The sequence below is a fragment of the Sciurus vulgaris genome, assembly GCF_902686455.1.
Source record: "Sciurus vulgaris genome assembly, chromosome: 3".
Classification (NCBI taxonomy): Eukaryota; Metazoa; Chordata; class Mammalia; order Rodentia; family Sciuridae; genus Sciurus; species Sciurus vulgaris.
The window spans coordinates 149,252,862-149,278,747 of NC_136463.1; the positions used below are offsets into that span (position 1 = coordinate 149,252,862).

The 25,886-nt window shown below is 37.0% G+C and overlaps 1 protein-coding gene across 3 annotated transcripts in view; it reads right to left on the reverse strand.

The window, feature by feature from the left end:
* HECW2 (HECT, C2 and WW domain containing E3 ubiquitin protein ligase 2) overlaps nucleotides 1-25,886 on the reverse strand; it is a 390,019-nt gene that overhangs the window by 109,891 nt on the left and 254,242 nt on the right. For all 3 annotated transcript variants that reach the window (XM_079132566.1, XM_079132567.1, XM_079132568.1), the window contains 6 exons: nucleotides 25,059-25,166; nucleotides 16,710-16,804; nucleotides 11,476-11,551; nucleotides 7,115-7,284; nucleotides 4,405-4,547; nucleotides 197-297 (listed from right to left, as the gene is read on the reverse strand). In XM_079132566.1, coding sequence (XP_078988692.1) covers nucleotides 197-297; nucleotides 4,405-4,547; nucleotides 7,115-7,284; nucleotides 11,476-11,551; nucleotides 16,710-16,804; nucleotides 25,059-25,166 — 693 coding nt within the window. The remainder of the gene's footprint in view (nucleotides 1-196; nucleotides 298-4,404; nucleotides 4,548-7,114; nucleotides 7,285-11,475; nucleotides 11,552-16,709; nucleotides 16,805-25,058; nucleotides 25,167-25,886) is intronic.

Genomic DNA, 25,886 nt, shown 5'->3' on the forward strand with positions numbered 1-25,886 from the left:
TTCATAATGCAGGGTTAAATCTAAGGGACATTTTGTAATAAACAGGCTTTCCTGCCTGCTTTGAAAAACTTCAGCAGGTAATCATTTGAAAGCTATTTTATTTTCAGAGCAGCATACAAAGTAAATTCTATTCAAATGCCAACTGCCCACCAAGCAAGATTTAGCAAGTGTTTATGGATATGTACAGGCACCTCACCTTCATGGACAGAAGATGTGACTTCCACTTTAAACTGCAGGTACCCACTCACATGGTCAGCCGGGAGCCTTCTGCCAAGGTTGTAGCTGAGCATCTGATCCCTGCAGGAGGAGAAATGGTTCTCTATCCTGACTACCCTGGAGTCAGCCTTCACATTATTCCCACAGGCACCCCCAAATCCCACATATCTTCCTTGAAAATTTCAGACTGATAAGTAAGAAAATACAAGGCACATTGTAAATGAACGCTTACAAAACAGGGATAAAAGGAAATCTTGTTGATTGGAAAATTATTAGGAGAAAGCAACATAGAAACACATGAAAGGCCATACACAAGCAGCAGCCCCAGCTGTATGAGCAGAGGGGACCACTCAGCTCTCCTTCCATACCTGCAAAGGAAGGGGTGGACCTATTGCCCTCACTGTGGAGGGCAGCTTGTGAGCCACGCTGATGGGGTGGTTGGAGAAGCTAGATGTGCCACTATGGGGGCAGAGGGTTCATGTCACCAACCTGGGACTGGAGGGACCCACAACTGGGTCTGCCTAGTTTTTGCCCAGCCTTGCTGCCAGGCTTGGGTAGCCACTTTCCTCAAGGATGGAATTATCATCTGTTTCGAGACCATGTCTATTTATTGAAGTCAAATGCAATTACTTAATTTGCAACTCTTTCTCTGAATCAAATATTTTTTTCATCATTAAAAAAATAACCAGTGGGGTAGTATCAGATCACACCATCTCTGTTCTCACACTGCCCCCTAATGGCTATTTCAGAAGGAGAACATAATGCCTCTGCCTAACATCTGCACAACTGGAGTTTAGAGTCTGCATAACTTCTCTATTCTTCTCTATCTCCTCAGTACACTCCTGAATAGGTGTTGTCTGTTTAAAAGAACACATACTATGTTAGGATCCCAATTCAGTTCTTATAAATTCTTCTGGTCTCAAAGCAAGACTTTCTCAGAGAATTCCTTTTCTTCCCTAGAGATGACATTGTGATAATTTCACTTTCTTGACTGATGCTTTGATGCTTCATTTCCCATATAGATTTCTTACTGTGTTCTGTGCACACTCTGCTGAGGACTGTGTATTCATCATCTCCTTTCATCCCCCTAGCAAGCCTGGAAGTGATGGTACCCCTGTTTTCTAGAGAAGGAAACCAGCAGCTAGACAACTATCGAGTGCCTGACCTGGGATTAGACACAGATTCATCTGGCACAGAGAAGCCCCTCCTCTGCAGTCAGTGCACCACAGTCTCATGTTACATACATCTCAGTGATTCCAGGCTGGTTTCAGTAGCACACATCTTAATGGCATACTGCCTTGTGGGCCACCTTGATGTGATTAATATCAATGCTTTTTTTCTACTTAAACTAGTACTTTACAAAATTTCTTCTGTCAAGTAATACAAAGGCATCTGCCACTATTAGACATTATAGGTATGTTAAATGCCATTTAGAATATCCAAATAACAATATGACTATAATCTGCATAATGACAGGGATGTCTTTTTCTTTTCTTCACATTTAGGCATTTCCAACATTCAGATATTTAGGCAGTGCCTGACACACAGAAGTGCTTGATATTTGTCCAGCAATGCATGAGTTGGAACCCATTCTCAACTCCATTGTTCACCTCTTTGGAGACTCAGTTCTTTAATAATAAAATCATCATTTCCTGGTTAAAAATAAATCAACCCTCCTCTCCTCCTCCTCAATCAATAAAAGCAAAGTGTCAGTGTTAATGATGAAGATTTATAAAACTGATGAGTTTTATCTAGGGAGTAAATATCTGTAAGAAATGTTAGGAAAGGGTATATCACTATCTTATGACCAGTGTCCAACACAGTGCTTGACATTTCGTAGGCACCTTATATACAGATAGTTATTAGCTCATTATATGCACATATAATAACACATATACATGTGTATATATATGAATTAAACTAATTCACAAGCGAGATGTTTTACTTGGAAAATAGAATTTTAACTGACAAGATACTCAACTATTCAACCTGTAAGTATAGGGAACCCTTCGTATTAACTGTAGATGCTGAGCCAAGAGTTCCCATTTGCTGAGTGCCTGTCCCTGGATTCAGCAGTTCTGCTGGTCTTGCTCAGTCCCACCCTGATTCATTTTGCTTCTCACTGCCATATATAATTATAAAGAATATGTTATATATTATTATGAAAAATGAGTGCTAAAATGTTCTCACTAAGACAGGCTCTCACTAACATAATTAGAGGAATTGACAAAGCATAGTAATTGACATAGCATGACATTCCTTTAGTAAGGAACACAAGTCATGCTCTCCTAAGTGTCCCGTTCAAACAAATACTCTTGAAATAGGTTATCAGTAAGAGGTTCTAGCTCATCCTATACAACTGCACTATGTAAAGCGTCAACAGTTTCAGAGTAGCAGTCTACCAAATGTCTAACTAATCAAATACATCATTTTCAAGATGTATCAATTACTTAATGGAAAATAATAAAAATATCAGAAATATAGATTTTATGCTAATAGCCACCATGCTAATATGTAGTATCATTGCATTGCTTTTAATACTACTTATAAGTAACCCATGATTCTGATATTTTATGAAACCATGTTGGACTTGCGTCTAGTACACATAGAATCCAGGATTGGTACTTCTCTGGGTGTTCACCTCTTTAAAAGACTGAATCAAAAGCCAGAAAGTGAATAACATTTTCAGTTACTGACAAGATTTTATTTTTCCTTGCTTGTTCTTGCTGGCATACATAAAATTGACACCACCAAGTGTCACATATATTATGTAAATTATAAGACTAATTATATAAATGAAATGATAATTATATTACATTTACTGTAGTTAATTCTCACTCTATAATCTTATACTTTTTATAAATCCTAAAAATAATTTTAAAAGCTCCCCCAAATATATCTGCTATAAGTTCTAATTGTTCTTCTTAAAAATAATTGAGATTTCTCAGCTTTCATCAGATAAGTCAGTTTGTTAGAACTTCATATAATCTTCCTACTTCCTGTGGACTGCTCAATCACAAAATCCACTGCCTCTGACTGTCAAGAGGATTAGAATCCATTAGAATCTCTGGGTTTTGGGTTTTGAAGGGGACTTAGAGATCATGTGATCTGAGTGTTTTATTTTTCAGATGAGGAAATGAAAGACCATGAAATTGTGATTTGCCAGAATCAAAGAGTGATTATGAATGATCAACTTTCCACAGGTAACAGTAATATTACATTACGGCCAGTCCTGGAGACGTTTCAGAGACAGCAAGCTTCTATAGCAAAAGGATCCAAACTCAAATCTCAGCTCCACCACCTGCTTATTGGCCTAAGAGCCCTCTCTGAAATTGGTATTATGACCTTATCTACCTCTCATGGCTGTTGAGACTGCATGAGCAAATGAGTGTCATGTACTTAACCCCTGACATAGAGTGGGCTCCCATCACTTAGGTGATATCATTACTCCTAGTTACTACTGTCACTGCTTCTGCTGCTGCTGATACCACCAACAGACATTCAAAACATTCCCCTACAGTGAAAAAGGTACACAACCAGATGCCCCTCAGTGCCATCTCAGAGCACCTGTGTTTGCATTTGCTGGTACTTACCATGTAGAACCACGTACAACCTAAGAAAGGATGGAGGCGTGCTATCATTGCTTTGCTATCATTGCTTTACTCACAACTTACCAAAAACTCATAGAAAGAAAAGCACCAATCATATGTTAAGATTCTTTTGATGCCTGAATGGATGCATATGTCTAGGAGCTTACAGTTATACCCTCTTATCTAGGTCTAGGTCTTATTTTAAATGGCCACAAAAAGGTTGCTTTATTTTTCAGGAATAACAGATTCTCCGGATGGGATTAATCAGGATAAAGTAAGTATCCTCTAACATTAAATTCTGTCCTAGGGAGAGAGCTTTATAGATTTCAGTACATTAAAAACATGATTGAACACTGTGTTATGATTCTAAAATATGAATGCTAGGTACATCTTGGAAAAGATATAGATACCAAGAAAAAAAGATACATAATTATAAGAAGTACTATTGGCCCTGTATACTTTTAATGAATGTAAAACATTTTTATTTTTAAAAGAGTTATGTTACCACTTTTTTATCAGTGAAAAAAGTCCTAGGGCTACCAAGTCATTCTGGTACAAACTCATCTCAACAAGATCCCTAAAAGTCAAAGCTGATTACCCAATGGCTTGTCGCTCCAGCAGCCTCTGGACTGGAATGGTTAGTTTCCCCAGGAAACGTTTGATAATAGGACGACTCTTGGCAAACTTGTCTTTAATTTCAATTTCCAGGACATCGGTTAGAAGTGCAAAAAAGGAATATTTCTGAAAACAAAAGCAGGTAGCATGTTGGCTCAAAAGAAAGACAAATAAAACACTTTACAGTACAGGAAATGATCTCTCTTAAATTGTAATTATGTACAAGGTCCACATTACTAGAAAAATCTATGGCTGTTGTCCATCCTGTATTCACTCAGAACTATTAACATCCACAATGATCAAAAACCAACTATCAATAATCTGTGTGACAAAAGAAGTCCTTTAATTAATCATGCAGCCCTTCCTGCTTTAAGTTTTAGATGTTATCAAATATTAAATTATACACAATTTTATAATCACTACATTTATCACATCTTAATTCTCTGATATTTAATATTTTGATATAGAATGAACTGGAATATTTTACTCTTAGTCATTTAAATCCCTAATCTCATGTTTTTTTAATTAATTAATTCATTTATTTTATTGTAAACAAATGGGATACATGTTGTTTCTCTGTACATGGAGTAAAGGCATACCATTTGTGTAATCATAAATTTACATAGGGTAGGGAGTTTGAAGTTGCAAAACATAGTTCATAATACTCCTTCACTTAGTGGTTAAAGTAGGAACGTTTATAGAGTATTGTGGTATCCCTAAGAAGTATTAAAATAAAACAATGTTTAAATGGAATTATTACTTAAGTTTAAAAGACACATGGGGTCATGTTTTCTGGGACAGAAAAGCAAGAAGTAGAGATGGGCTTTGTTTTTATTTAAGAATGCCATGGGAGAAAACTGAATTGGAGTTGATAAGTATATAAAATAAATATAAAAAGCTTTACTCATTTTATCATTAAGATAAATTTTTCTTTTTAAAGATGAGGATATCAGAATAAGTAAAAGATAGGGCCGGAAAACTAAACAAAATAAAGTCACTCTTTCCCTGACAGAATCCACACAAACATAGTGATGTGAATGGTGCTTGGTGCTTAGGCACCGCAACTTAGTTAGTCATAACAATTAAAGTTCTCCGAGGGCCAGGCAATTTGGCAGTCTGTTTTATGGATAAAAGCACTTCTTTTATCTTTATAAAAGAATGAGAAAGCTGAATGTAAGCCCACTTCTGCCTCTTGAGTAGTTAGTCACGTAAATACTTTAAGCTTTGGTTTCTTAATCACCAAAATAGAGAGAAGATAATCTCATCCCATAGCCTCCCCTACCTGGCTTGCAGCGGCGACGTTAGAAAATTAAGCAATTACTTGTTTCGTTACTATATTCACTATGAGTCTTCTAGAGATTATACTGAGATATATTCTGTCTTCTAGGCTTTGAAATATGTTAGATTAAGGGGTATACCTTTAAGTGTTATTTCTTATTAAGAGAGCCTAAGTAGTTTTTTAAACCAGGTTTAAGAACACAAGTGCTATTTGCCCATTTAGATAACCAGAGCGACTGCCCAGGAGACACATCTTGCTGTGCTGACAAGGATCAGGGCCACACCTCTTCTCAAATTGGTTTTAGATCCCCGCTATTCTCTCTCTCCAATTAAATATTTCTACAACATTGTAAGAATGTACTACTACCATTAACCATTTAGGGTATAATCTAATTAATTGCATAACTCCAATTTTCTAGTTTACCCAGAAAATTCTAAAGTCTTAGATCCCTGAAAAGTATTGGGAGAGCAAATGCCTTAGTCACGCTGCAAATAACCACATGGTGTCTTTTTGTTCATTCTCTGACTTGTCGTATTTCTAATGAGAAAATCCTTTGCTTGGTTTCACTGATATGGGCACTAGGATGACGGGCAGCATACTGTAGCTGTGAGGAAGTCTAAAATACCATCAACACAATCTGCCGTCACTCAGGGTGACATCTCTTGGAATGGCTCATGTAACAAAAATCTAGAAATCTACAAAAGATTTGCCAAAGCCCTCAGAGAAGTTCCTTGAATTTGAAAAGAATTCATGCTAGGTCAAAATATCAATTTTAAATAAAAACTGGGTCAGTATTACTGATTTTTCCTTTTGCCTCAGGTTCTGCAAAGTAATGTTACTGATCCTGTTCTTATTCCAAATTGTTGGCATTTTGTTCATGGCAAATTTTTTGCATTAATTTTAATTTTGTTAAAAAAGTAATAATAATTCATGAAGCCAGGCATGGTGGTATGTCCCTGTAATCCCAGTGAACCCAGGAGGTGGAGGCAGGAGCATTGCAAGTTCAAGGGCAGCCTCAGTAATTTAGCAAGACACTGTTGCAGAAGAAAAAATTTAAAAAAGGATGGGGATGTAGCATAGTGGTAGATCCCCTCTCAGTTCAATTCCCAGTATGGCATAAAAATAAGATAAAATAAATAAATGTATTTATTCCATTAAGAAATTTATTTTGATTACTGAATCTTTTGGCAGACCCTTAAATTGTGTCCATGAGGTAAATGCCTCAACTGTCTCAGACCCAACTCTGATGAGAAATAGCTCATTCTAATTGCACCCTCTTTCCAACAAAACCCAAGACACCTCAGCCATGTCGCCCACACCCATGAAGAGCTCAAGGATACATAGAGCTCAGAGGGGGAAAAAATGAACCTGGCTGACATTCTGTCAAGTAGAAGACCCCTAAGGGTCGTCTTACCTCTCGGTGCCAAATGGGATTAGTGGTGTTACTGATGATAGTAGACCTTCTCTCCTGCCCGTGGTGGGCACAGGTGGGGAAACTGCTCTTCTTCCCTGGCTGAATGGACATCTTAAGATAAGGGTCAGGATTGAAGAACATCCCTTTCTTTAGCCCAACTGCCCTAAGATCTTTAAAGAAAGAAAGAGAAGAAGGGAGGGACAAAGGAGGAGGAGGAGGAGGAGGAAGGAGGGAGGGATGGGAAAAGGCAAAAGAAAGAAGGAAGGATCCATATATCCTGATTAGAACAGCTGAAAGACAATTCACCCTTAATCACACAAGAGGCTGTAAACACAACTATTTGATAAAACAACAACAAAGCTATTCACACTACAATTGCTTGGGCAAATGAAGACAAGTGGGTTACGGCTGCAATTTCAAAGATGGGTTTCCTCACGGGTTGTAAAACTGAAGCCAAACCTTTACCACCACCTCACACCCCTGCACTCCTATTCTGGGAAACTTAAGGGGCCAGCAGGTGCATCTTCACCACCTTTTCAGAGTAGTAATTTGGCAACCAGAATTTTAGACACTGTCTTGAGAAAAACCCTTAGTAAATAGTATACTGGAAAGCACATTCCTTCATAAAAAAAAAATCAATCTTTTGTATACATATAGAAATGAGTTTGAATTAAGTTTAATTAGAGAGGAAACTTCAGAGTACACATTCATTGGTGCCATGTTTAAAATGTCATATATGTCTCATAAGTGTGAAGGATGTTAGGTGGAAAAAGTGGACCAGAAATTATTCTAAGATGTGAATCTTGCCTGCTATCTTAAAGTAATTCTGCAGATACTTTTTCTGTAGTCTGTAACTTAAATATATGATGAATGTCCTAGAACTCACCTTAGATTCTCAAATTGTCATGTGCTGCACAAAAGTCCTAGCTGAAGTCTGTTTAGTGAGGAGACTGATATTTTTTTAATGGTCATGCTAGGAGATATAAAAATGTCAGAAACAAAAGCTGGCCCTGCTGGTTCCCCAGTTCTGAGATGTACCGGTGGATTAAAGTAGGTCTGGGAGCTAAGCAATCTTGAAAACTTCTGGGAAAAAATAATGTCAAGTAACTTCATGTGGTTATCATCAGCCTGGGGAGGTCCTGAATACTCTGGTTCAAAGAGCATAGAAATCTTTGGCTGTTTAAAGGGTCTCCAGGGTCATCCATGCAAAACCATTCCTGAAATAAAAGGTCTTTCTTACAAGAAGAGAATTGACCTGGTCCTGCCCATAGAATCCTCCAGGGAGAACTGGAGGGGGTTCCCAATGGCCCACAAGAACTCATGGCCTAGATAGAGGTAAAGAAAGCAGGTGAGGACTGTCCAATGACACATAATTGGCAGGAGAGGGAGGAAGCTAAACACACCAGCAAACACTGAAGCATTCAACCAAAGGAGCTTGTGTTAATAACATTGCATGAAATATAATACAATCTTTGGCCTGATAACCAGCAAGAAAGAGAAAAGATGAATAAAGAACTAGACAGACACTCAGAGAAGCTGCTGTAATCTCCTTGTCCTTACAGTCCCTATTGCTGACGCTTCATAAACTATGCAGTCACTATTAAATGCAGCGTCTGCACTGTACTGTCAGTTTAATAATGCCACACATTTTCACCTGGTTTTATTTAGCATAAAGTAGCTTTGAGAGGAGAATGCAATTTACACATTTCTTTTCGTGCCTTTGAGTACACTCGCCTTGGACTCAAAGACAGAATGATAAACTATAGATATTAAAATCTACTTCCAAACAAGGAATTTCTTTACAATAAATGAAGAGGGACGTGGACAGAAATGGCTGCTGCAAAGTCTGACAGAGCTAAACCATTTGCAAAAAGTATTCCTTCAAATGAAAAGCATTTCACCAAAAGGTTACGTCATGGTAATGAAAGATGTCACTGTTAGATAACCCTGATATTAAACTCTTCCACAATGAGAAACAAGACATGGTACAAACAAATCTTCATTAATAAATACAACAAACTACCAAGTATTTTTAATCTGATAATTCAGTACCCTTTATCCATTTCATTTCTGTTCTTGCTTCTTGCTTTTTTTCTTTTATATGTTTTATTGTTCATATTCACACCACATAATGGCCAAAGAAGGACTCAAAGTCACAAAGGTATGACATGTTAAATGCCCTACTTATAATCTTATTTGGAGGGAATTTAAAATATTAATTCAAACACAATTTTTATTTTAGTTGTAAAGTTCAATTATTTGTATTCCTACTTAGATAATCAAGAGTAGAATATTTATAGGCAACCATTCTACAGTGCTTCAACGCTCTCAGATAAAAATTAGCATCCATAGTCAATATGTTACAACCAGATTAGTTTTGTAGAATTAACATTATGGAATTGCTTTCATCTCCTATGATTTTTAGCCACTTCTGAGTATCTGCAAATGTCTGACTATATGATAGGAAATAAAACAGATGTTAGGTAGCCAGCCTCCATGTGAAGAGAGGTGGGACGCTGGAGGAAGTATTAAAAGAAGTATTTGGCTACGCCCCAAGATTTATTTTTCTACTTTTCAGGAAAATGCTCTAGGAATTTTACCTTCCAGATGATCATTCTCTCATGGTGAGTTAATAGCATCCCCCCTGGAGTTAAAATCACTATATGATTGTTATATTTAGAATGATATAGTTCAATTGAAAGCATGGGGCAATAACTCTAAACTAATAAACAATAGCAAAATTTCATGTTGTATGAAATAAACCATGGTATATTCAAACTTTAAATTTCCTGAGCTATTGGGGTTGGCTAATTGTTCACTACTATAACCAGGAAATTTCAGTACCTACAGCCTCTCAGGACTATGAAAATCTAAACCACCAAGATGTTTTCAGGAAACAAAGAGATACAGGGATAGAAGAGTAGTACAACCAGATTTTAGGTGTCCTTCTAAAAACCTAGATGTTGTTTAAATTCTAAGGGTTCCAAACAAAATGTATTTAGTAGGTTGAGGCAGGCAAATCACAAGTTCAAGGTCAGCCTCAGCAACTTAGCAAGGTTCTGTCTCAAAAAAAATAAAAAATAAAAAAATAAAAACCGAAAAGGGCTGGGATATGGTGTAGTGATAAAGAGCCCCTGGGTTCAATTCTCAGTTAAAAAGAAAAAGAAAACTATAGGTAGTGGCCAAATTTGAACCATAAGCTGCCAGTGTACAAACCTCTGAGATTCACCAGAGAACTACAGCAAAAAAAAAAAAAAAAAAAGGCTTTCACATAACGTAGCCTCTCAGGAGGGGAGAAGGACCATGAAAAGCAAAGGTAGCCACTGGGAGGGACACGGGCCATCAATGAACAGATGTGCATGCTTCTGTCATATGTGACAACTCTGCCTTGTGGAAATACCTGATTCTAAGATCTCACTTTTGAGACCATCTATTCTCATTCACGACATTTTTTGCAGTCAGGAAAAGTGGGTCTAATATAAATTTCAGAAACACTACATCACAGAGAAATGAAACAAAACATCTTACAGTGACAGACATCTGTTAGACTTCATTGTCATACAGTCATCTGTTTCAGTTCAATTCAAACACTGATCTTAGAGCATCCTTGACTTTATGATTGCCAATTCATTTTCTAAAATCTGTGGCTTTCAAATTTCTCTGACGATGACCTATGTGTGAAATACATTTCACCATTTCTACATTGCAGCACAGTACGCACACATTTTTTGTGCGAAAATTTACGGTTTGTATTAACTGATGTTTTGGCAAAACAAAAAATTCAAAGTAAACTCTGATATTATTCTATTCTTTATTTTTTTTAATGGCTGGTTTTAACTAAATCAAAGGCACAACTGCAAAAGGATCCAAACTCATGACTCAGAAAGAAGAGCAGTGTATCAACTGTATGATAAACACACAGGCAATTAGAATATTTAACTAACAAGAAAACAAATAAAAGATTGTCTTATCCACTTTTCAACTTTTATGTGTATTCCTGCATAGAAAGAAGTATACCTTGACTATTTTTCTCCTAAGCTTAAAATTTTTCCTTTTTCTAACCAAAGGAAGCACAATTATTCAAAATAATCAAAGCTCCTTGATGGAATTAGTATGTCGTATTACAGCTTTAGTAACTACTTTTATCATTAGAAAACTTGAGAGAAGAAATAATTTCAGAACTTATATTAATGATGTAATTTTGTCAAAGTAAGAGATGTAACTGAATTCCTAGAAGTATGACCAAAAAATTCCAAAACAAGTTCACGTATTATTTATGAGAGACTGGAGAAAGAAGGAACTATCCCTATTTTTGAAATCAGACACTCTTAAATGGATGCCACACTTAAAAACATTCTTACCTGACAAGGTAAAGCTGACCAGCTTCCGAGAATGCAGATTTCCTGAAGCGCCTCCTTCCATGCCCTCTGCCCCCATCTGAAGAGAAAAATAACTAGTATTTGAAGTGTCACACAGGTATCATGCTACCTTATCTTCCCAGAGAACTGCATATATTTGAAAATACAATGATTTTTGTATCAAAACACATTGTAGTATGTCTGTAAATTTCCAAATCTTGGAATAAAAAAAAAATGTAGATTCTTGAAGGTAAGACAAAGATTCATATTTAAATATAATCTTTATCCTCAAATCAAAATGAGTTTTGAAATTCTTTATGAATGTGAATCAACCTACCTTATATCCTTAAATGATAATATAGTTGACATGTACTAAATGCACTTACATTACTATCAACATTACTATTTAAAATTTATTTCCTTAAGTTAAACGCCAATCATCAAATTCCTTCAGACTTATTATGAAAACCTAGAATAAACTAAATAGTTGATTTATATCAGACTCATCCATAGGTATTAGTCATCCTCTCTTGAAATATATTTGAGTTTCCACAGGGATGTCCTATCTCCTTTCTAAGCTTTTATTCTACTGTGCTGTAGGTACATGGTACATGGCATTATAATTAGCAATAATAGCAATTTGTGGTGCTACTGTACTGATATATTTTTCCTAAAATCCTTCAAGTAAACTATATCTCATGTGAAACCGTCATTTTTAGGCCATGTTGCAGATTTAGGCCTCTCTCAATTTATGTACATTCTGGTACACTGGAAGACCTTTGTGATACTCTGAAAAAGAAGTCCATAGTACTAGAAGAGACAGAGTAAAGGAGAATATGTTCTGAATCACTGGACAGTGGAAATTACACTTTAATTCTGAAGTCTGGATTAAAACCTCTGACCGAGATTCTTTTCTTGACCAAACTTTAGTCAAGCTCTGTTGAGCCCTCTGCTCAACTAGAACTGATCTTGGGCTTCCCTTTTCCTTTGTGTAGAGTTGAGTTTTAGCCAAAATGGTGCTCTCAGTATAGGGTGAATCCTCATCCTTTGCATATGATTACTTTTAATATCAGACCAAATTCTTCATCTTCCCCTTCCCCAGGTAATATCTGAACATTCTGGCCTGACTTCAGCAAGAATTCTGTTATTCAGTTTAGCAAGAATCACTCTATCCTTTATTAACCCTTTTAGTAACTTTTCTTCCACTGACCCCACATCCCCCACTCTGCTCCTTGGTTATAAATCCTCACTTTCCTCTGTTGTTTTTGGAATTGCGCCAATTCTATATTAAGGTCTCTTTTCTCTATTGCTCTAGTTCCTTATTAAAATCTGCTTCTACCACCTTAATTACTGTCCAGTGCTGATTTTAACACTATCTTATCTTTGCTGAACTTCCCATATTCCTGTAAAGAAATCATGCATCATTGAGGGATTAAAAACCATCACTAATCCAAGCAAAGTTGAGAAATTCCAAAAGAAATTCCGAATACCTTTAAAATTTCAAAATGAATATTTTTACAGTCTTCTCTGTAATTCTTATACATTATTGAGACTCTTCTGGGTGATTCTTAATTGCTTCCTGGTTGTTTCGCATGCATCTGCAACATACCAGGGTACCACCCAGGCATCTTTATTTCATTCCATCTATAGAACCAAATCCTTGATGATCAGAGGTTTGGTGCTCAGCAAATATGTGTGGTTTACTATATTGTTTGTGTTCATTTGACTTATCACTCCCAGATTAACTGGGGTAGAGGCAGAGCAAGCTGGCCAGACAACTGACCGTGGTGACTACTGCATCCTGCTGTCACAACACATGACTCTAGACTGGGGGGAGATAATGCAGACCACCACTGAAACAAGACATGCAGCAACTGCCCCTCTTCTATGCCTGGGTACAGGCAGACCTGAAAAACCAGGGCCTCACTTCAAATGGACCACACTGTTCAATCAAATGGGCACTCCAAGAACATGACACCTCTAATTTACTCTAGGTACCGGTGCTAAGTGAGTTACTTGAAAAGATTCATAGCCTATCTTCATTTAAAACCAGTTAAATATTATAAGAAACTAATAGAAACAAAAGAAAATGTCCTCTAATTCTCATTTTAAAAATGTGCTTCACCATCTGGCAATAGGCTACTCTGGAACAATTCTTAAAGAATTTGTAGAAAAATAGAGTCCCACCTGATCTCTCTGGCAAAATGCTCATCTGGAATACTACTCAAAGAATTCAATTTATCATTCATTCTAATAAAGCCAGGAAAGACCAAACATTAATACAGGGACATTAGTGGTAATGAACACATTTTTACTTGGTGTTTAGAAAAGTTTTAAAATAAACTCATTACATAGAATCATTCCAGGAAACCAGAAGCAGCACTGTCAACCAAGTGTTGAGAAAATATGTGGTAGAGGTAATGAGTGATGGTGGTCTTAATCCGGCCCTTCAGCCAAAGGATTTCCTGTTCTAAGGGTCTAAAACACATATGACTGAGTATTCTCCAATGACAATAGCATCAAAATACCAATGACAGCCAAGACAAAAGTTTTTTAAATCCTTGATTCATTGTGAGAAAGGAGACCATATGATTAGGATGCCAGCTCATTTCCATCCCTAGGGAGTTATTTCTTCCAGTTCTATTCTTAGCATCTGGTCATGGTATATGATCATATTAAGTAAGCTGTTTGAATATCAGTGTTGTTAATCAGTCATAATAATTAATATATGTCACATACCTAAGGGACCATCATACTGCTATAGAAGTATGGTGTTGATTCCCCAAATGAGGTTTCTCTATGAGACAACATTGCAATTTTGGATACAGACCCAAGTGTTTCAAGCTTAGTCAGAAATCTATTGACCAACAATTCTACTAATCAGTCTTTGAACCAAAATCTTATTTTTGATTGCCAGTGCTGTATCTACAAGGCTCTTAAAATGATCTAAAATCTGTTTGAAGCAAATTAATTATCTCCAAACTATCTACAGGCTTTGACAAAGTGATCTAAATGCAAAATCAATGGAATAAAATTAATGTTCAGCAGACTATAAACTCCCACTGCCTTCAGTGATATCTGGGCATTAAAATTACTCATGTCTAAAAAATTCTGAATCCAGAAAATGCTTATTAGCATTACTAGTTATTGTCTAATTTCATATGTAATGAATTTTCAAAGGTTTTATTATAAACTGCCCACTCTACTAGTTTTGTAACTTTTCCTTTGAGAATATTAACTAGAGCAAAGTCCATTCCAGAGCTTCCTCTTTGACATGGCAGATTCTGTAGTCAAAAATTGTTATTCTTTTGTGATCTCTGAAGTCGTATATAGTAATGTGGGCTATTTTTTTATATTCTACACTAAGTTTACTACAATGGGGACTCAAATATGATTTTATTTATTTATTTATTTTCAATTGTATTATTATTGGGGGGGTACTGAGGATTGAAATCAAGGGCACTCAATCACTAAGCAACATCCTCAGGTCTATTTTGTCTTTTATTTAGAGACTGGATCTCACTGAGTTGCTTAGTAACTCAGTTTTGCTGAGGCTGGCTTTGAACCCGTGATCCTCCTATCTCAGCCGCCTGAGCCACTGGAATTACAGGCTTGTGCCACTGTGCCTGGCTCAACTGTACTAATTTTTTGTTGGTTCTTTTTAGTTATAATGACAATAAAATTCATTTTGATATAATTATACAAGCATGGAATGCATCTTACCCTAGTTAGTACCCCATTCTTACAGATGTACAAGATGGTGGGATTCACTATGGTGTATTAATGTAAGTACATAGAAAAATTATTTCAGATTAATTCCACCACTGTCTTTCCTTTTCCTATTTCCCCTCCTCTAAGTGTTGAAGTATTTTCACACATTGTTCCCTCAGCCTGAAATGCTCTTCATCATCCATAACTTCTATTCACCCTTTAGACTGTCTCTCATCCCATCTTCTTCAGAGAAGCCTTGCTACTAATATATTTTTCCTTAAAGAATTATCACTCAAATAAATACAATGTAATTTGATTGATGTTGCTGTCCTTCAGTTGATCAATAAGAGCCACAGCTGAGTTGCTTCTATCATTCTATCCCTAGTGCTTGGCACTTAGCAGGTACCCAGTGGATATAAGTAAAAGGAAAAGACTACTTGATTCAGAGGCACAGATACTATCTAAGACAGTGCATGGTGGGTCAGGACAATTTCAGAATGCCATCTGTAGAGATTACTTTCTGAATTTCAGGAACTCCATTTGATCACTTGTCTATTTCCAAAAGTGCAACCATCTGTAAATGTATGTATACATGGACACCCAGACACAATTTTGTAAAGATTCTACAGTACAAAAGTCAACATTGTTTTCTTATATTCATGATCTGGCTTTTATTAATGACTAATAAAAACTGCAACATTTTACATATCTTGGGCCCTAAGAATCACCCCAAACCATAATCCAATTGTCCATATAAAATGGACAATTCCATTCATTATAAGAATGCTATAGTTTTGAAGTTAGTCTATTGAGTGAAAAAATCACTAAGTTGTGAAAAGTAATCCTTAGGAAAGTGCCATACCAAGAGCAGACGTGCTTGTTTTACACATCCAACACAACCTGTTTCCTCCAAAAGTAAATTAGAGATCTGTTTCTTCAGTTGAGGGCCTGATAAAGAAGTTGGCTTCCATCAAGTGGCCATGTTTTCTAAAAATATATAAACAGTATTTTTGGGCACTAGACTCCAACTCAGCATTGAGTAGGATCCAGCACTAAGACGTTTGGAGAAAACAGCCCATTTAGAACTCCTATCTCACACTCTCTTTGGGGCAAAAGCTCCTCGGGTTGATTGGCAGGTAGAATCACACACTATTTAAATGATCACTTTTTCTCTTTCACTCCCTGAATTCATGTAAATCAATTCACCTAAGATGCAAAGCCACCATTTCCTACCAACCAACCACTCCAACCAAATTTCAGACCTTTCATGATGGGACGCTCACCACTGCCCCGTGAGAGGGTTCCCTGAAGAGTTGACAGTACACAGCATATTTTCCCACTGATTTGAATTATAGATTCAGATATGCCAGCCTTGTAAGCTATTTCCTTTTCTAAACCAGTGCCCACGCTGTTATGCATTTCCTTTTTCATTGTTTCTAGTAACCCTGTCAGGGCTGCAGAGGCAAAAATAGAAATTGTATCCCTGCATGGACCTCATGAGGAAGCCACCAGTGAGGGGCACTCACCATCACAGCTGGGTTCTTCACGGTGATGCAGGGGGTCGTGGCTCGCAGGGCTCCACTAATGCCATGGTAGTATTTAAAACAGATTTTTATCTCCGCTGCAAAGCAAGGGGGAAGGGGACACTAATTTAAACAATGAAACAAGTCATGTAGGAACCCACTGAGGAAACCCTCCATTCCATTCCCCTCTCAGGCGATCCCACTCTCGACTCTGGGAACAATCCCTTCTTTTCCAATCAGAGACAACAGATTATACTAGATTATAACAATTCCTGCTTGATTTTATATGCTCTTCTGAAACATTCTAAGAATAGCTCAAACATATCAGAAAAACACTGCATAAAAACCATGTACCCAAAGACTGTAGATACAAGAAAAGGCTAGTTACATTTATTAAGATGCTCCACAATTTGCCAGACAGCATTAACCTCATGTTCATGCTATTATTTGACCTTTACATCATGCTTGGGAGGCAGAAAATTCCTGTCTCCATATTATAGGTGAGGAATTGAGGTTTGCTACAGGTCAGACAAGACATGACAGTGGGGATTCAAACCCAATCTGCCCAATCTCCCAACCTCCACAACACAGTCAGATTGTCACTGTCAATGAAAATAGAGAAAAAAGTTCAGAAAGTACAAATGTGTACCATAGTAGACTCTGTGGGAACCTATATTATTTTAATTTTCCAAATGATTTTAATGCTGACAATAGAGAGAGATCAAATTTGAGAACTACACACATATGTGTGTAGTATACATATATACTCTGTGTGTGTGTATACATATATACACATACACTACATGGCATTGTTCTGTTAATTTAAGCTTGACAAAAAGCATTATAAATACCAATTGTAGTTGGAAAGTAATTACAATATCAATGAGCAAGAAGACAAAAATGTGTCAAATATAAAATCTAGAATCACCAGAATTTCTCTCCATACAGAGCATCGAGGTCTCTGAAGTGCCACAGCCAGAAGCATTTTTCCCCAGGGGTCATTCTGTATAGCTAGTGATGCCAGTGGCCAAGCTCTAGAGGGAGAGTCCTGAGCTACAATAGAGAATTCCTCTTTCAACTGAGTCACTAGGATCATGAAAGTGGAGCTACTCTCTATATTTCCCCAAGGAAGTTAATCTTCACTGACTTTCCAGAAAGTACCCAAAGGCTTCTTACTCAGAATTTGGTTAGCTTATTTAAGAGAAAGATAAAATAATTAAAGAAAAATCCTCTTCCAGGAATTTATAACACCACGTTCTTCTTATCAACAACCAAATATTCAATTTCAAGAAAAGTTCCATCATGAGGTAAATATTGAGTCTTTCTATTATATGCATTAACCTCAATCTGGTAATTAATTCACAATTCAATTAGCATCATCAACCAAAAGATGCTTTACTATGTCCCCACCAAAACACATGCCCAGCACTATGTCAGACCAGTCCAGGAAAGGACTCTGGTCAGCAGCTGTTTATAGCACAGCTACTGAGATGACAGACCCAGGCATGACATAATACAGCAAACAAACACTAAAAAGGAAGAGAACAGAGACCAGGGAGAAGAGGAGGAAGACACGGTGGAGTCAGAATGATGTCATACAACAAATAGGTACTATGAATGAGAAAAATGGGAGTAGAGAGCTAGGAGTGAGGCGTGCAGAGGCAGGGAGGTGGCAGTGATGGTGCTGAACGTGAGGAACAGCAAGAATTCTAGCTTTACTGTGACTCTCCCTCCCAAGAACCCTCCTTCAAATGACTTTTCTGACACTAACCAAGATCTTGATTATTGAGATACCATAACAGCACGGAGCCGAGCAAACCCCACTCTCCACTTGTTTTCTTCCATGATCCACAGCACATGTTCTGTGAGAACAAACTAAAGCCACTTGCACTAGGACTGTCGAAGCAGCACAAAGCTCCGTAGCATGGATTCTGTGGCACGAGCTAATTAGTATCACACTGTAAATGCAAGTGAACCCACGGTCTGTGAATCTACCTGCAGTAGCACCTCATAAATCAAATAGTGAGTAAGCATGACACTTTTCAATAGAGAGAAGTGCATTTTTATAATATATCTCCCCCTAACTCCCTCTCAGGTTCGTGGATGTTATCTGCTCTTTATCTAAGGTTTTAATAGTCAATTAGGCAACAGACTGAGACCAAAGAAAAGCAACTGCTTACTTCTCTTGGAGGGTATTAATGACCAGGACAGTTATGCTAACTAACCAATGTCAGTCATTATTTTATTTCTTAGTGTAACAAAAACTCCAATCCACATGACAAATCAGAATCCATGAAACTATGAGATAAACATATTCTGAATTGCACGAAAGTAGATTTTGTGGACATGATCACCAAAACCCTGCAGAGTGTGTTACAGAAGTGCAAAGCTAAGGAATTTCCACAGATCATCAGTCAAAACCACACACACACAGGATGGTCACCACAGCTCTGGACAAATGAGTTGTCTGCTCCTGAATGGAAGCCAGCAGGCTCCCTCAGCAGGACACAGGTGAGGATTCTGCTCTTTAGGGCATAGGAATGTTCCATACTGAAGGGGGCTTTTCATCTTCAAATGTTATTTAGTATTTTAGGAGATCACTCAAAAAAATTGTTACATGGTTACCTAAACAACTTCCCCTCTGAGTAAGGGAGAGAATGACTTTTTGATTACTGTATTTGATCATGTTAGTTACAGGAAGCGGTCACTATGCAAAAGGGTGAGAAAGAGAAGTTGATATCTAGGCTTCCAGTCACAATGTATAACCTTTAACTGCAAGAGGAAAAATTTTAAAATAAAATAAAATAAAAAGCTATTCCAAAGAAATACATTCGAGGGCAGACAGAAGCAAATTCAGGCATGAGGACTGAGCATCCAGTTAGGGAGGGACCCAGTGCCCAAAGGGACAGCATGTCCACTAGCAGGGGAGATGGAGGACATAGACCAAGGAGCAATGCGAGATCCCATCCTCCTAAATGATTCCTGATAGCCTGATGATATCTCCTCCTACTGGCCTCAAGTTACAGGGGGGAAATCCCAAAAGTTATTAAAAACAACAACAACAACAAAAAAAAAAAAAAGATATTTTTTTCCGAATAATCCTCATATGAAAAGCATGTTGTCTAGGAGGGCAGCAAGCTAGGAGAAGGGTAAAGCTTTCCATACTGGCCTGTCAGAACCTGCTGGTGACTGAACCAGTTCTGGCCTCAGAGAATCTGGCCCAACTGACATCTTCCCTTCTGGGGCCCCTTCTGAATGCTGAAGATAATTATGGAAATATGGCCTCTTTCAACAATCTTCAGGATATTTTGGCAATAGTGTTACTAAAACTAATATTTGGTACCCTCAATTTAAATAATTTAAATGCCCCTTTCTTTTCTTTTCTTTTCTTTTTTTTTTTGGTGGTGCTGGGGATTGAACCCAGGGCCTTGTGCGATGATAGGCAAGCACCAACTGAGCTATATCCCCACCCTAAAAATTTGATTTTTTTTTTTTTTTTTTTGGTGGTACTGGGGATTGAACTCAGAGACTCATGCATATGAGGCAAGCACTCTACCAACTGAGCTATATCCCCAGCCCCAAATTTTTAACCTTTGAACTTTTATAAATACAAATAAAACATCTCCAGGGCAACAGGAGGGCTACCACATCCCCACCACAGGGGGTGTCAGGAGTGCTGGGAGGAGGCAGGGACTGCAGAGAGTGTTTAGGAACTTAAATGTGTTCTCAAGTAAAGGGGTTTCTATAACTGTGGATTCTGATATTGTGATTTAAAGCCACTATCCTACCATCTGCTTAAATGAAGAATATATTTCTGATTTTACATATGAACTAACGGATAACATGAAACTAGTAGCTGGTTGCCTTCAGGGTGGGGAAACTAATTACTGGGGCACAAATCTGGAAAGAGATTTACTTTCACTTTTTGTATCTTTTTAATATTATATTCTTCTTATATATTACCTATTCAAAAATTATTTTTTTAAGGCAACCCTACTCAGTTATGTTAAGCTGAGGAGGCATTTATACATGATTACATCTTGAGCCTTCCCTGAAAAATGGTCTACAGGTCACTCCCTGCATGAAATGGTTTTGCCTCAAAGACTGGGATCAGGTTCGTAGCCTGATCTTAGGCAGTAGTTAACAGCTCGTCCTTATTTAGAAAGTCTGGATTTGTACAAGTTTCTAGAAGTTGAACATAAAGTTGAACCATAAAGATGGAAAGGACATAAACACCCTTCTTCCTTCAATTCTTTTTGTTTTACTAAAATAATCTAAAAAATCAGGCTAATTGAGATTTATTCGAATATATGATTTTAATCACTGTTTTGAGTGCTTTTATGAAACTCTTAAGATCATAGTTCCTATTCAGAGCCTTTTTATTCAGGGGCCACAACCAGAGAAAGAGTAGACACATCTGAATTGGCACACTTTTGAGAAAATTTGCCCACATTCCCCGGGGCGTGCACACTTCCATTTCTGCATTTCTGCAAGTTGTCCTCTCTTTAATAAGGACATGTACAGCCCAGCCTGAAACGGGCAGGATTTCCTTGGCTACAGCGCAGGAAAATAATAGATGAACAACATCATTGTGGCTGTGGCAGAAATCGACAGTATTAGAGAACTATCCCCAAACATTAAATATGAGGATATACAATGAAAACCACCAAATCTCAACCCAAAGGCCAAGAAGGCCCTCCTGACATCAGTGGGAAGGGACTCCGGGAGGTAGCATTTAGAGTCGGGGCTCTTAGAGTAAAAACAAGAGGCTGAGGTCATGCCCTCTCTCCCAGAAAAGAGCCATCTCGGGATGAGTCTATTTTGAGAACATGCCGTCCTGAGCGCTGATACTCAGAGATGAGACTCTCTCACATGCTACTTGGATTTCTACGACTGCTTCCTAAACCTATATTCCCTCCTCAAGGCTGAGGCACATAAATATGGGAAAATGCTACATAGCTTCTACAAATTTTTGTTTTGTTTTTATCCTTAATAATCATAAAGTAAGGGGCTGGATTTGTGACTCAGTGGTAGAGCACTTGCCTGGCATGGGTGAGGCACTGAGTTCGATTCTCAGCACTGTGTATAAATAAATAAATAAATAAATAAATAAATAAATAAATAAATGTCCATCAACAGCTAAAAAAAAAATTTACAGCATATTTTAAAAAATAATAATAGTCACAGAATAATATGAATCAAGTTTACTACCTCTAAATTTGCTCATCAATCCAGATTACTGAGTAGTTAAAATAGTGCCTGGTGTAAAGTTGGCACTCAATAAATATTTCATGATGGATGGGGAAAGAATGGATGAATGAATAGAAGGAAAGAGAACAAGAGAAAAAGTTGATATGAATGCATGAATGGCCATAGTTTATGAAAGAATACATGGAATAAAATAGACATCTTGGCTTGCCAGGACAACTTTTGAAACTTCTTAAAACTTCCAAACTCAAGAAAGTGTACTGATTGCACAGATGATCTATTCCTAAGCTCATTGAGGACTATCTGACACTCTTTGGAGGAAGCGAACTCCCTTCCTCTAATGCTTAGGATGGTCATCTCCCCCAAATTAAACCTGCCTTTTTCCTTAGTTCACTTAAGAAGAGCCCTAATAATAGAAGCCTGGGCCACCTACCTCCTGTGAGGGCTGATTAAACAAACCAGAGCCATCTGTCACTCAGAAGTACTCTAAACAGTGCTCAAATCCAAGTTTGTTCAGGAACCTGGACAGATCAATATTCAGAGGGCTTTACTTTGATTGGCCTTCCAATGAGCTAAAAATAACTAATTTTCTTTCTGAAGATCAAAGGAACGTTTTAAAATACCATAAGTTTTTAAGGTCAGAGGTTGACAATAGTTAGAATTTCAGAAGCTGTATGAACATCCTCCCATTTTTTTAAGCTCCACTCCATCAGCTCAAAAATTCATCATGCTATGAAGCTCCCTTAGGATTGCTCTACCAGACTCTGGGTTTAAAAACTGACATCTAAAAAACATGAACTTTACTGCTAAGCACTGGTAGAAACTACATGATTTTTTTTTTTTTTTTTTTTTCACTGCAAAGAGAGGGAGGTATGTCAGGAAGACCTCATTTTGATCCTATGAAGATAGGCTTATTTAAAGCAGAATCTTTCTGAAATTTCTGTTCACTATCCCACACTTAAACTACCTTTATCCTTCAAAACATTACTGAATATTTCTAGGCTTATAATCTGCTATGCAATGCTTTTAATTTTTATGTGTGAATAACTAAGGTCTGGAAATGTTAAATTGAAGAGAAAACAAAATGGGCCTGAGGACCTTACTCTTCTCTTCCTTCTCAATTCCTAGCTTCAATGTCAAGTTCATTTCTATTGAATAACAGAACAAGATGTAGAAAAAAACATATGTCAAGATAAATATTTACTATACTTACTGATTATTATATTTGCTATATAGTAAATTTATATTTGTTATGTTTACTGTTTAGTACAGCTTAATCAGCCAGGACATTATGAATCTAGCATTTTTGGGGGGAGAAAGAAAATCAATCACAGCAAATGGTATACTCTGTAGGTTTTTTTTTTTTTTTTCTTCACATAATGTTCCAAATCACAGCAGTATGTGATACTGGCTTTGTCCCAGGTGTTCCTGGGCTGTGAAATATAAATCTGCACCCTCTGGCAACAGGTAATCATGGCAAGCAGTCTACAGCATTTTGAAGCAAACGAAAATGTGGTTTTACTTTTTTCCTGGCATTCGGTTGGTGATATTTTTCACCTAATCAGCCTCTTAAACTCTGGGGTCCTTTCAAAGAAGGAATCACATTAAAAGTAAAACCAGCAATTTCCTGTTCCATTTTTCCCACATTCTGACTTATTTTCCTTACCACTTAGTGCCAATTAAAGCCAATGTTGGAAAGTAAAGTAGGAATAGACAAGAATAATAAATCTCCTGTAACTCCTCCTCCCAGAAACAACCCTTGTCCAATGTTCCCATACTTTATCCTAGACACTCTGCTGTTAGCTGGGATTATGCTGTACTTATCTGCTCCCCCACCTACCCACTCCCCACCTCCTCTTATGTCATGAGTAGTCTCCTTAAAAAGTTCACTCCATTTAAGAGAAAAGCTAGCGAGAGCATTGGACTACGAAGACATTCCTTAGGGGGCAGAAGCAGGATTAGAGAAAGTTCTGGAATGCTGACCAACCAGCAAGAATAATGGAAGAAATTATCTTGTACCTTTAATGCCAATTTGAAGTAAGATAAATTAAACTTTTTAAATAACTTTTATAACCTAAGTTTTAGATGCATCAATAAAGATATACATGCAGCAAATTTCCTTTTAATCAAATTATACCTTATATTTTAAGGTTTAGTAAGTTCTATCCCTAATTACTAGTATTGACACCCTCTCTGTTGTATATTAAATCTCTTGCATAGAGAAATCTTAATTCTTACACAGAACTCAACAACTCAGAAAAAATTTTTTAAAGTTCAGTTTTTCCTACATTAAAGAAAAATAAATTCTCTAGATGTAGATGTTAACACAAACCAACTAGTAAATCATCTATTTATTCATCTTCTTTCTATTCCATAAAAACGTATAGAATATTTAGTATGTTCTTAGTAATGCTAGTAGCAAATATAAACACCCCCATTTCACCCAGAATTAAAAAGGGGTGAGATACTTGTGTAAATATATAAGAATTTGTATTTATAAATAAATATAACATTGAATTAACTGGGCAATGGTTACATTATCTGCAGTCACTTTCTGATTTCATGGTAGCTATGTTAGCAAGTTCCTCAATGGCAGTGTCCCCAGACTATCTTATCAACACTTGGCAAAGACCAGGATCCAGGTTGTTCTGCTGCTGGCAAAAATAATAATGAAGTATTCTAAAAACAAATAAAATTCTTTAATTAACAAAAATCTTAATTATCCTTTCCGCATCCAAATTTAATATAATTAAACATTAATTACAAATGTAGATTCAGGGATATATAAGAATTTATAAAGTATTAAAATAATCACACAAAATTTTATACCACATATTCCATAAGGTATGTAAATATACATGTATTATATAGATTTATATATGCATACATTAATGTATATATACATGTATATGTTTGTGTGTCTGCGTATGTACAAATACCTAACACTTTTGTTTTTCAAAATATGTGAACATTCTCTAATGAGCATTTTCTAAAACCATTTATTTTCCACTGTGGAGTTTTATGACACAAATATGTAAATAATAAACAAAATTTTTTCAAAAATTCAGTAAAGATTCTACAGACTTAAGCACATATTTATGCAATACCCAATACTAAACTGATATTTCACACTCAGTTACTTACGTTCCATGAAGTAGGGCCCAGGCTCAATTCTCCACACGATTTGTCCTTTTTGTGTTCCAGTCACACCCCTGTTTTTAGAATCCCAGAAGTTGGCTGGAGAATTCTCATCTGGAAAAAATAAGAAAAAAATTTTAACTTAATTATAACCTGTCTTTTCTTAGCTCCAAGACTAACACATGCTCTAAAATAAATAGAAAAAAAGATAAAGGGGAATGAATATTAATGAACACTATTCTTAATGACTACCTCCCAGCAGATTATTACCCTGAATTTTACATTTGCATTTATTGTGAAAAGTGGTCAGGGTGGGAGGTTGGAAAGAGGTGGCATTTTGGGTGTTGGCCAAGGTGATCAATGTTGCCAAAAGACAATACTGCAAAGAACAAAGGTACACTTGCTGCTGCTTCAACAAGGAACTAATTTATAAGAAAGGAGATGGGGGTGAGCTTCCATCTATAAAATCCCTATTAAAAGGAAAAGAAGAGCAAAACTGGGATAACATAACAGAATTCAAGATGGAATGGAGGGCCGGGGTTGTAGCTCAGTGGTAAAGTGCTTGCCCTGGATTCAATCCTCAGAACCTGGGGGAAAAGAGAGAGAGAGAGAGAGAGAGAGAGAGAGAGAGAGAGAGAGAGAGAGAGAGAGAGAGAGATGGGGGGAATTAAATGGATGTGAAACTATGAAGTTATCTTCTAGGACAATCTTTTACATAAGGCCAAATATGGTAGACCTCAAACCAAGATAAGAAAACAGAAAGTGTTTATGTTTCTGTATGGGAGAAAGATAGAAAGGACAGGGACCCAACGTATAGATCTGAAGGCAGGATTT